This window comes from Rhamphochromis longiceps, linkage group LG3 (assembly GCF_057381845.1).
Source record: "Rhamphochromis longiceps isolate RC_006_pf linkage group LG3, R_longiceps_female_GT1.1, whole genome shotgun sequence".
NCBI lineage: Eukaryota > Metazoa > Chordata > Actinopteri > Cichliformes > Cichlidae > Rhamphochromis > Rhamphochromis longiceps.
The window spans coordinates 28,460,190-28,472,834 of record NC_140559.1 but is presented as its reverse complement, the minus strand read 5'-3'; the positions used below and the strand labels follow the sequence as shown (position 1 = coordinate 28,472,834).

The window sequence follows — 12,645 nt, the reverse complement described above, 5'->3', positions numbered from 1 at the left end:
CTTTTTAAAACTTGTTTTATTAGTTTTAATCTTTTAACTTTATGCATCAAGCAAAAATGTAATTATATGCAACATTCACTGACTGGAAAAAATTTGTTTAATATTTAAACCTATTTTCTGCACATTCCAGCACATAAATTTATTTATTTATTTTTTGTGTTTACACTCAGTCTTTCAAATAGATGCAAGTAAAACACAGCAGAAAATAAATGAAGTCAAAGACTAGCGGTCCTTTTGCTCTATTTTCACCGGTAAAGCAGGAGCAGGGTAGGCGGAGGTTTACCCTGGTGCAGGTGTGCCGCAGCGGTCAGTGGAAGGATATGGCAGCTCTGTGAATTTCCCATTACGTCGTTGCGCACTCGATGCTTGCTTGGAAGTTTAGGGTTTTTTTCGCTGTAAAAAGAAGTTTTCTTCCCACGCACAACGGACGCTAATGTTTTTGTCACTTTTTATGGACTCAAACTCAAAGTAAGGTCAGTACTTCCACGCTTTAAACACTGCACGCTCATACTCTCTCCAGTACTCCATGTATTATCCATTGTTGATCTGCACACAGCTGTTGTCACAAACGTCGCACTTGCTTACGTCACTGTCATGAGACATTCTCGCAAAAAAAATCACGGTTTTAGTAACGCAGCAACGCAGTAACGGTAATCTAATTACCGTTTTTGCAATAGTAATCCCTTACTTTACTCGTTACTCAAAAAAAGTAACCAGATTACAGTAACGCCTTACTGCCCATCTCTGGCCAGCAGTAAGCACACCTCGCAAACTGAGGGTGAGCTCTCAGCTGAGCTCTGATAGAAGGATTAGACTTCATAGATTTTTATTTCTGATGAAGATATTTGACTTTTTTTCTCAAGCATTTTGGTCAGGCCTTTGTTAGAGCACATTCACATAGTCCCTGTACATTTCTGAATCACACGTCTGAGTCCACAGGTGGCAGCTGTTATTTAAAATAGTTAAAGGACTGAGGAACATTACAGGGAGTCCAGCCAGTGCCCCGTGACTGCACTTACTGAGCAGAATCACATTATAACAGGTTCAAATAAAAAAGCAGCCCTTTTATCAGAATCATCCTGATCTGAAAAGCACACATACAAAGAACTGGGCTCATTTTCTTCACCGTGACACCGGCAGATGAAACCAGCTCCCAGTGACCCCTCCAAACACAGCTTGAACATTTTTTATTTCATTTCATAAGATTGAAAAAAAAAAAACAGCCAAACATAAAAAAAGACCTGGCTCACCTGACCTGACATCAGAATGGGAACCCTGTTTTACTTTGTTCTCATATTTAATGTTTTAATTTCAATGTTTTGGTGTATTTTTGATTCCTTGTTGTAAAAAAATGTTGTGAGTTCATTAAAAATGTCTTAAATAAATAGTTGATAATTTATAATATAATACATGCCTCCTGGGTAAATAAACAGATCAACACAAATGTTGTGGATTTAACTCCTTTAATGGTCGATAATTATAAAACCAAGTTGAAATCTACGAGGCTAATGTTGCAGAAAAACTATCTTTGTGTCTGTATATAAACATGCACATATATTAATCTAAAGTTAAAATGTTAATGTTTGCATTTTCAGTGTTTCGAGAAAAACAAATATGGAGCAGACCATGTGTAACAGGAAACTTTGACTCTGGTCAGATGTTTACAGTTTTTGTCCTGATGTTCAGTGAATATGTGAATATTTGAGCTTCACCTTGTTTTAAAAACACTGAAATGTTTCATGATTCCTCTTCTGTGTGTCAGGCTGAATGAAAAGACCAAAGTTAGAGATGAAAATGTTTTGTTTGTAAATATCACAACAAACAAGGACGTGGCATACGAACCATGATTTGTGCTCTGATTCCAAAAAAGTTGTGATGTTGTAGAAAATATAAATAAAAACTGTGATTGTCAAATCACATAAACTCATATTTTATTCATAACAAAACATAGAAAACATCAAGTGTTTAATCTGAGACGCTTCACTGTTTATTAAAAGCCATCAGTTTGAAGCTAATGGCAGCAGTTTGGACGAGAGCAAAAATACTTACTAAAAAACAGCTGGACGGATATTTTGTAACTACCTGGCAGCAGGTTAGTAACATGAAATAAAAAGAGTTTCTTAGAGAGGCAGAGCTTCATCTGTCAGCAAAAACCTGTTTCTACTAATCGTGGAACAACTTCAGAATAAAAGTGCAAAGACTTTGAGTTCTTCACTAATATCTACTGTGTGAGATGTTTTTATCTTTAGGTGGAGGAGGACTGATCACTCCTGCTGCTGCAGTGGGTTTCTTGATCTAGCTGATCCTGGGTAGAGCAGGTGGATACTGACTTGGACAGAGGTCAGTCTCTATCAGAACACTTTCATCAGATCTTACAGTTGCTGTAGTTCCATCTCTACTTTAATGTTATTAAACTTGTGATATTCAGTTGTGTTTTGTTTTCAACAGAGTGACTCCTGCTCACACACTGTGAGGTTTTTTCCCATATTACTAACATGCTAATTTATTTCGTTGTGATTTATTATCAGCCAGACTCATATTTGCTTTAAATGACAAATATATTTAAGACGGAGTGATTTATGTAAGTCTGGGATGGTACGTGTTAACAGCCACTCATAGATCCTACCTGCCGGATCTTCTTTTCATTGATATTGCTGTTATGACTGATGAAGCCGAGCTGGTGAGTTTCTGTGTTAACTAAGTAACACGTTAAAGCTATAAATATGACTATTACTAAACTGTACTGTCATTAATAGTGTTGCTTTGTTAATGTTGTATAGTTGTTTTATTTTGTGTCTTTCAGTTGATTACCTGGCTTCTGTAAAGGCACGGTTACTGTACTGGTGTAAGCTTATGCTTGTGCAATAAAGCTTATAAAAGGCAGCAATCAGATGTCCGAGCCTGAGTACGACACAGTTTCATCAGTTAAAACACACCCTTACGGTGGGAGTTTACTAAATTAAAGCTAGTTAGCTTAGTAAAAATCAGTGTAGAGGCCTTGATGAAGAGAGCCTCAGCATTTGGAAACCAAAAGCTGGACACAAAGAGTCAGAAGGAGAGATCCTGGAAGCTTCTGAAGAGAAGACCTGAAAATTTCTTCTTCAGCAGAAGTTTGGATTTTAGCTTTAATCTTAACACCAGTCACTCATTAGAAGCTGTGAGCTGATGTCAGAGTCAGGAATGAAAGGAAGGACACACAGATCCTGATCTGATCACAAAGACCTCTGATGTTTGTCTTTTGAGGTCAGAAACTCTGCAGCTGACCTGGAGCTACAGGCTGGTTCACCTGAAGACTTCAGAGGCTGAACACACAGAGCTCCAGCTGTGCTGTGTCCTTCCGGTGCAATACCAGAGCAAGACGCTAGAGGTCACTGTTTGATTTCTATGTCAAAACATTAAACACACTGACACTGACTTGTTCCACACATGAGTGTGAGTCTCTGCTTCCAGCATACAAACATGTCTCTGTGTGACTGCTGCAGTCAGAGTGGGAGTTCTTACTGTGGGTGAAGGTGTTTCAGGCCTGTATAAAAGGATCCAATGATGTCACACACTCGCTTTTAAAGTGTTTTAAAACTAATCTTATGAATGAAATGAAATACATTTTATGAAAGTTTGATAAAGACGAAGACATCAGAGTTCCAAAGTAACCTGATATGTACAATCCCCATACATCGTTCCCTACATGCTGTCAGTACCATCAATGATATAGTTGTAAATAAACGGCTCTGTATAGCATTATTTTGACTTTCAGGTTTATCTGTTGAATTTAGGAAGAGATCAGAGGACAGTTGTGATATGATATTTAAATCTCTATATTTGACTATGTTGACATCACACAGTGCGCTCATCTGCCCTCGTTTATCACCAATTACCCTCCAGAGGCGATATAAGCTGGAGGAGAGCAGTGTGGGTGTGGGGGAGGCTTCTGGTGGATTTCCACTGTGCTGGTCAGTGTGTGCTTCTGGTCTAGGTGTGGGAAAGGCCTGCTGTGTGTGTGTGTGTGTGACCAACCCCACCATGCGTGGCTTGTTGTGAGTAACTCAACTGAGCAGTGGTTTTGCTTAGGTGACGGCGGCCTCCATTACTTGGTTTGGCCTGCCTGGTTATTGCTTTACCTTTAGAGCTGTTGTGTTTACAGACAGAATGAAATGCAAATGCTACCAAAAACATTTTTAGCTCCTCTTTGGTTTACACATCATCTGTACTGATCTGATGCAATATGCAATCAAGGTCAGCTGTCTCTGCGTTCGTCATGCTCAGGGTTTATCTGATGAATAGACCGAAGAATGTGCAGCAATAAACATTAGAAACTGATCTGACCGGAATGTCTGGTTTGCAGTAACTTGTTAATCGTTGTCTCAGTTTTTGTTTCCTGCTCGGCTCCAGCAACTCGTTTCACTTTGACAGCGACAGTTTGGATCACTGTGTCGGAGTCTGGGGTCTTTATCTGTGGTAAGTCTTCTTTTTATTTGTTTGCTTTTTCTGGGGTTTTTTGTTTGTTTGTTGTTGTTTTGTTGTTTTTTTCAGTCAGGTGACAAACAAATAAGAACCTTATAACAAAACATCAAAATTTGTGATGAAAGCCTGGGATTGTTTTTACATGTTCCTGAATGAATTCTGAATAAAGTCAAACTGTCAGCACATACTGACAGGTTCTTTACTGTTTTGTGATTTCTAGTTCTTGGGTAAGTCATGTCTCATGACGCAGTTTGTTACTCCCATCCTGTGTTCCCTCTGTTTAGTATCAAGTCTGTGCCTGTCGTGTGTTTCCTGTTTTATTTGATAGTCCCTGTCCTGTGTGCAGTGAGTGTTTCATGGGCCACCATTAAACACTTTTCTTTAATGTATTTGCCAAATAAAGATAAAACACAGAGCTGACTGCAGCGGCATGTTTCTTTCTGTCATGACAGCTACATACACACAGACTACTGCTGTTTACAGAGTGGGTGGAGTCAAATCACATCGATTGTTTCGGTTTCTCCTTTGAAAATGACTCTTTAGCACAAACTCAGGAGCCAAGCTGTCTGAAAGTACTAAAGATGAAGCATGTTTACTAAAGTTACTAAACTTATTCTAAAATTAAATTGAGCATTCACCTGTCTGTGTTGAACTGTGACAATCATCAGTTAACACGACTTTTCAGCTGTTTGGGGGCAGAGTCAGTTTGGTCCTCAGACATAATCCTTAAAGTTTGGAGGTGTTTGGTTAAACTCATCATTGAGTCATCTGGTTTGTTCTGCTCTCTGTCAATCAAAGCTAGAGAGCTCGCTTTTTCTACGTTCAAAAGAAAATATAATATTGGCTCCAGGGGAGGGAGCACTATGCCAAAGACTTGTGGTTCATGCTGACATTTATGCTCAATGTTATATCACTTATTGCAGTAATGTTGTGTTGGTGTCTCATGGTTATTGTTCCAGCTTCCAGTTTGGATTCAGGAGACAGGATTGGATTCAGGAGTTTTAAGCCTAATCTTTCAAGATTAGGCTTAAAACTTTCCCTTTTGCTAAAGCTTATAGTTAGGGCTGGACCAGGTGACCCTGAATTGCCCCTTAGTTATGCTGCAATAGACGTAGGTTGCCGGGGATTCCCATGATGCACTGAGTATTTCTTCTTCAGTCACCTTTCTCACTCACTATGTGTTAATAAACCCTGTGCACGAGAAAATACTAACTTCCTGTTTTAAGACCAAATGTAGAGTTTTACGTTTCCGGTAGCTTTATTTTGCGGTCAATCGCTACTGCAAAGGTGGACTCCAAAATCATGTACAAAATACAAAAATGGAAAGATCGCATTAAGTTACAAAGAGCAGAAGGTGGGAACACTCACCATTTCTGTGTCATAAAAAAAAAAAAGTCAAATGATCGGAAGCAGAACTGCTTCACAGAATCAGAAGCACATCTCTGTATAGTGACAGTTCTTATGATTTAAACAGGCAAATGTTCAGCATTCAAACTACAGGTGAACATTAGTGAAAGCCAGATGTTTCCCCCGTAAAGTTGATATCAGCTAGAAATTTCAAGTACACACCTACACAGCATCAACAAACTGTGAATAAAAAGCCACAGGATATAAAAAAAAAAATAATGAATGATTGCTGGTAAGTGTCTCTATATATTAGTATTCATGAAGGGTATGTTGTGACTTACCTTCAAGATTATACAAATACTGAGAAATGTAAAATTTGAATCCTTTCTCTCTTTTGCTCTGAGGCGCAGGACAAAAAATATTGACAAATCGATGAACATAATGTACAGATATATCCGGTAAATGACCAAGACATCATGAGAAATGTAAATCGCCATTTGATTCATCCATTTGGTTGACTTGTTTTCAAAAACCCGACTGTAAACAAGGCGTGAATATCACACTAGAAACGAAGCGCCCTACAGGAGTTTCCCCACCGGAAGTAGCATATGCTAAGGCGCACAGACCTCTCTGCACCGAATCATACTTGTTATTAACCTCTCTTCCACAGCATGTCTTTATCCTGTCTTCCTTCTCTCACCCCAACCGGTCGCAGCAGATGGCCCCGCCCCTCCCTGAACCTGGTTCTGCTGGAGGTTTCTTCCTGTTAAAAGGGAGTTTTTCCTTCCCACTGTTGCCAAAGTGCTTGCTCACAGGGGGTCATATGATTGTTGGGTTTTTCTCTGTATGTATTATTGTTGGGTCTACTTTACAATATAAAGCCTTGAGGCGACTGTTGTTGTGATTTGCCGCTATATAAATAAAATGAATTCTATTGTTTTGAATTGAATTGAATTAAATTCATTTGAACTGAATTGAATGTGTATGCAACACAGACATAAGTAAAAAAAGAAAAAAAAAGGTGGAGTCGAAAATAAAAAAATGCAATAAAATATGTTAAATAACTGACATGTCAGCAGACAAAAAGCGCCAAGAAACACTGTAAACAAACATACACTATCTCACAGCATCTGTGGGTGTGGGGAGTTTTTTTGTGTCACAGGAATAAAAAAGAAACTGAAAAAATCCATTCGTCATGTAAATTAAAAAAAAAGTTTCTTGCAAATAATGGATGTGCTTTATAGCTTTTCTTTTTACAGTATGTTAGAAATGGATTATAGTGAGAATGATGTCACGTCACGTCTCATTGAAAGCTAGATATATTAATATACGAAGATATATTAGTTATTTATTCTTTTTTTTTTTTTAAATGATGGTGATCTGCCTGGACAAAAACTTCCAGGCTGATTTTTTTGTCTCAGTACAAGCCTGACCAGAATACATTTAAAATCATTGCCCTCTGTTATGTAATCAGTGATGATCTACAGGTCTCTTTACACATAAACTATTTTGAAATCGCTTAATAGCTAAACACTGAAACAGCTTCTTGAATGTGACTTCACTGGGACTGAACCTGTTTTCCTGTTATTGTTACAGAGTGGAGGAACTCATTGATCAACAGTACAGGATCTGCAGTCTGGAGATGATGTTCAGAGTAGACAGATGAAGAAACACATCACAGAGAAGCTCTGAACTTAAATCCTCAAATAAATGTTCTCTTTTTCTTGTAACTGAAAGTTTTCAGAAAGCAGCACTCGTTTCCAGTGGTCACTAAAATATTTATTTGAGGTAAGATTTCTTTAATGTTGTTAAAGGATCAGAAAAATTTACATTTAGAATAAAACACATGATGTTATATTAGTCTGCTATATTAGGGCTGCTTGCTGTGAGATGCAGAGAGTAACAGGAAGCTTGTTTTGCTTGTTGATTTTCAGAGTAATGAGTGATGGCTCTTCAGGAGATCAGTGTGATCTTCACACACAGACCCTCGGCCTTCTCTGCTGCTGTGCTGCTTCTGACACTCGTCCTCTGCAGAGGTGAGCAAAAACTGCTGAGCATTTAAACTCATCTATGCTCAGAGCAGACACAGATCAGGCTATATGAATTATGATTATTTATTAATTTTGTACTGTTTGTTTTTTGCTTTCTGTAAACAAATAAGGAAAGATTGTTAAAAAATAAATGTGTTAGGGTTCCTGGGTCGGTTGACCCAGTGTTTTGTGTTTTTGGTTATTTGATTTTGTTATTTCATTATATTCTAGCGTTGCTTTACAGGTTTTTCTTAGTTAAGGTCCTCTGGGTGGGGTTTGGTTAGAGTTTTAGTGTTTTGGTTTTCTGTCTGTGTTCCTTTGTTGCTGTCTTCCTTGTCTGCTGTATTTCCACGTCCAGTCAGTGTCTGTGTCTGCCCTGGTCCCACGTCTCTGTTCCCTTTGTAGTGCCTGCATGTGAGTCTGTGTCTTTGTTCAGTCTGTGTTATGTGTTTCCTGTTTTACTTTGAAGGTTTCTGTCTTTTCTCAGTGAGTTCAGGTTACGCTTCTTTGGTCTCGTCAGTTCTGATTTGTCCCAGCTGTGTTTCCCTCCTGTTACTCATTCCCTGATTGCTCCCTCTGTGTATTTAAGCCCTGTGTTTCTCTGTGTCCGTGTCGCGGTCTACTGTTTATTTTGCTGTGTGTTTTGTCAGTCCGCCGGCGTTAGTTTATTTTGACTTTTTTCCAGTTATGTTATGTTTGAGTTCAATATTAAAGCTGTTTTGGTTTAAGTTTCTCTCTGGAGACTGCATCTTGGGTCCTATCCCTGTCCGCACACAGCCGTCACCTAACAAAATGTGATTCTAGGCATCATGATTGTTGGAAACAAAATGTTGGAAACGTAAAGCATCTTCAGCAGGAGCCAAAACAACAAGGAGCAGATTATGGCGTTCTGAATAAATGGACAAATATGACAGGCTGTAGTGGGGGCCTTGAAGTTCTTTAGATTTATAACAGAAATGACATTTAATTTATTCCTGTGTTTTACTGTCTGATGTTGTATAAAGTTGTGAGTGTGTCTGCTCCTCTCTGTCTCCTCAACAGGATCATTTGTAGTGGATGTGACACAGATCTCCTATCAGGCAGAGGAGAACCACAACATCACACTGGAGTGGACGTTCACCACCAAACCAGACACGTCCATCTCAGCACTGGAGATCCTCTGTTACATGAATAATGATCATAAACACATAACTCTGTATTTTCTTCATGGTGGTGTCGAGTTCTCAGAGGATGAAGAGTTTTCAGGACGAGTCCAGAGTGACAAAGACGCCCTCAGAGAAGGACGAATCAGACTCCAGCTGTCCAGACTCAGGACTAAGGACTCGGGTCTGTACCTGTGTGAGGTGGACACAGGTTATGGCCGCGGCTACAACAGCTGCAGAGTCACCGTCTCTGGTAAGACAATTCATTTATACACATGTGATCACTGTGAGCTGTTAACGTCAATCATGGTTCAAACCTGAGATAAAATTGGTGTGTATAATTGTTACAGGGTTTCAAAGTGATGAACACAAATCTTTAGTTTCCACTTTCATAAAAACTGTGTCTTTATAAATATCCTGTTTGATTGATGGAGTTTCAGACACCAGCAGCTGTAGCCCCACTTTCACTGACTTGAGTCCATGAACTGGATCTTCTTCACTGTTCTAGAGCTGATGTTTCCTTTTGGAGCATTTTTAATAGAATTACCAGAAAAACTGTGTAGTTAGAAAATTACATCCATAAACTGCATCACACAGACACACACCTGCTAATTAGTGCTGAGTACAGTAACAGACATATAGGAAGTCTACACAGAGATTATATGAAACTATCCATGGAGACCAACACTGGTTCATGTAGAAGACTGTAAACATGGTCATTTCTGCTTTAAGTTGGACTTTTTAACACAAGAGTCTTTGTGGCTTCCACACACGTGAGGCTAATTCTTCATGGAGCTGCTGGTCCAGGTAACATCCCTGAAGGAGGCCTCAGAGTCTGAGTCGACCACAGAAATCCACAGTGTCCAACCTCAGTGACACTGTTACTGAGCAGCTTCATCAGGACATGTGAGGAAACCAACACTGAAGAGCTACAAACTGTTTCTCTCATCACAACATTGTTTTTGTTTTTGGGTTCTTCATTGTTGGTTTCATGTTTCAGTTTTGTAAGTTTCCACTTGGTAGAAATAAAACTGTCTGAGCAACTTAATTCACTGTTATAATATTAGATCAGTTTTCAATTTATTACAAAGTATTTTTATTTTATTTTATTTTATTTCAGAATCAAGACCTGGGAAGACAGAAGCAACTCAGCAACCTGGAAGTCTCCAACCACCAGAGCTGAAGGAAGAGACCAAAGGTAAAAACAAAATAACTTTACAGTTTAAAAAAATCACTCATTCATTATATTGTTTATATACAGTACAGTCAGGAGATATGGGCCAAATTTGAGAACTGAGTTAATTTACCAGAACAGAAAACACTCCCATCCACTTTTTTTAGAAATGGATTCATTTTAGTCTCAGACTAAAGAGAGTCTAAGACTAGACTCGTTCTATAGAAGTGAAACTGAGTCTGTGTAGTGTTGGCTTAATGAAAGGTAATGGTAGGGAGGTAATGAAACATCAGGCTAACAATACAAACAGTTTTCATCTTAGATCTACTTTGAAAATCTGGAAATCAACAAAGTAAAATCCTCCCATAAACCTGCAGCTCTTTCAGGTAAACATACTGAGGTTCTGCTTCAAAATGTCAAATATCAGTTTTATCCAGTTCTGGGTTTTGGGGGATCGAGTCTTTCCTGGCTGTCATTGGGCAAAAGGCCTGATGTAACTTGGAGGTCACCAGACTGTAAGTGGAGATAAATGAAATTCTGTGTGCATCAGAAACATGTAAATAAAGTCTGGTGTTCACCTCTCACAGTAACACTAGTTATTTAATGGTTAATTCCACTTCCTGTCTTTAAAATGTGCTCGTTTATATCATTAACACTAAATTGTGTTTTTACTGTTTTTTGCACCTTAGGAATTTCTTTCTCAGGCCGGCTAGCAATCGTCGTGGCTGTATTCACCTGTATCTCTTTGATCTCATGGGGATTTCTGTTTTATCAGAATTGCAAAGAACCCGTAAGTCTGTCAGGAAAAAAAAGTATTGTCTTTTAAAAAACCCAACAGGATGAATTGAATTTGAGGTAAAACACAAAACAGCATTAACAGGATGGAGCTTCATGTTTTGTGTTTACATTGTTTAATACACTCTTGTTGGCACTTTTGTTGACAGTAAAACGGTTTCTCTACTTTTTATTTGTCATGTGTGCTGAAAAAGCAAAGTAAGAAAAGTAGTTGGACTGATATTTACACTCGTGTCTCGTTTTAATGCAACATCAAAACAGCAGAAACCTCAGTGAGAAGAACTCTGACTCACATAAAGATTCATCAGTTTGTGACATTCAGAATACAACTAATCACCAAAGCTGCAGATTCTGTGTTATTAATGTGTGTTTTATGGGAGAAACTGGATTTTCTTCTTAGATTTTTCAGTGTCAGCTCATCAGTGAACTGTTCCTCTCACAAAGACTCCAAGACCTCGGTCAGGTTTATGTTCCCAATCCAAAGTTTTTCCCAGGATAGAGCTGCTCTCAGCTGCAGCTGATCCATCTCCTGTGTCTAACCCTCGATCAGAGTCCAGTGTTGAAATACTCCTGTTCTTGTCGTTGTATATAAATCTTTGTTCTATTTTTTTCTCTTTTTAAAAAAATGTTTACTTTTGCTCTATTGCCTGAATTTGTCATCACTCGGATGTGTCCGTGTGTTTATTTCTAAGTAACTCTGTAAGTTTGTCTTTCACTGTTCAGCTCTGCCTCTTGTGTGCTGTATCTCTGCACTGCACACAGCTGTGACAACAACTCAGTGTGAAACACCTGGTTAAACGATGGACATGGAAATATTATCATTTATGCAAAACGATATATAATATATTTTGAATATGTAAACAAAATTAATATAAAAGAATTTAAATTGAATTCAACTGAATTTTGTGTCAAGAAGTTTTTACATCACATGAACATTTAAATATCACAACTCTGACTTCCTGTAACTCGTCCTCCAGTCTGGAATAAATACGACCAATGACAGACTTAAATCAGATTTACACCATGAAGGCTGATGGGGTGATGTCATAACTCCAGTGGGTCGGCTGAATGGACATCCAACACTGTAAACATGTTAACTTGAGAACGAGGAGATGTAGCATTCTCTGACTGATACCACAGGTGTATCTGTGAGGCTGAGGTGTAGCACTGACAGCTGTCAGTAATGTTTGTAAAACACTGCTGTCCTCCTGGGAGCAGCACAGACACAGGCTGTATCCCAATTCAGGGTCTGCAGCCTTAAAGGCCGCATTTTAAGGCCGATTACGTCACAGCGACACGACGAAGGCTGTCCCAATTCGAAGGCTGCTCGAAATGCATCCTTCATTTCACTGAATTTTAAAGATGCGGCGGTGTAGACTTCGTGGCCCAACATATCCCAGAATGCATAGCGCGGGGGTGGGTATGGATAATTTTGCCGAAAAAAAAAACGGCAGATGAGGGGCGCCCGAAGAGTAAACTTTAAGTAAGTACTGAATATTATGTCACTTATTTATGTGCAAATGTTTAATAACGAAGAACATTAAAACATTACTGTTGGCCACATGCCGGCAAAGTTATGTGACGTTAGCGACGTTTGTACTAACTTGGTTTTAAAGCCTTTACTTTAAAATACACGCCGTTCAATAGCTGAGCTTAATCTTACAGAGAATGATCAAAGCTCATGTAGAAAGAAACA

General features: G+C 38.8%; 1 protein-coding gene across 1 annotated transcript; it reads left to right on the top strand.

Annotated features, from left to right (window-relative positions):
* The first annotated feature begins 4,427 nt into the window (after positions 1–4,427).
* On the top strand, positions 4,428–11,717 carry LOC146673822 (programmed cell death 1 ligand 1-like). Its single transcript, XM_085401027.1, has 6 exons — positions 4,428–4,455; positions 7,405–7,844; positions 8,880–9,233; positions 10,101–10,178; positions 10,844–10,944; positions 11,673–11,717. The coding sequence occupies exons 2-6, from the start codon at positions 7,754–7,756 to the stop codon at positions 11,715–11,717; spliced, it is 669 nt and encodes a 222-aa protein (XP_085257153.1). The 5' UTR covers positions 4,428–4,455; positions 7,405–7,753.
* The last annotated feature ends 928 nt before the right edge of the window (positions 11,718–12,645 follow it).

Bases quoted from the DNA above. Each gene is read 5' to 3' on its own strand.
- LOC146673822 (XM_085401027.1), top strand. From the start codon at position 7,754: ATGGCTCTTCAGGAGATCAGTGTGATCTTCACACACAGACCCTCGGCC. The intron at 7,845-8,879 runs GTGAGCAAAAAC...TCTCCTCAACAG, and splicing joins GACACTCGTCCTCTGCAGAG to GATCATTTGTAGTGGATGTG. The intron at 9,234-10,100 runs GTAAGACAATTC...ATTTTATTTCAG, and splicing joins CTGCAGAGTCACCGTCTCTG to AATCAAGACCTGGGAAGACA.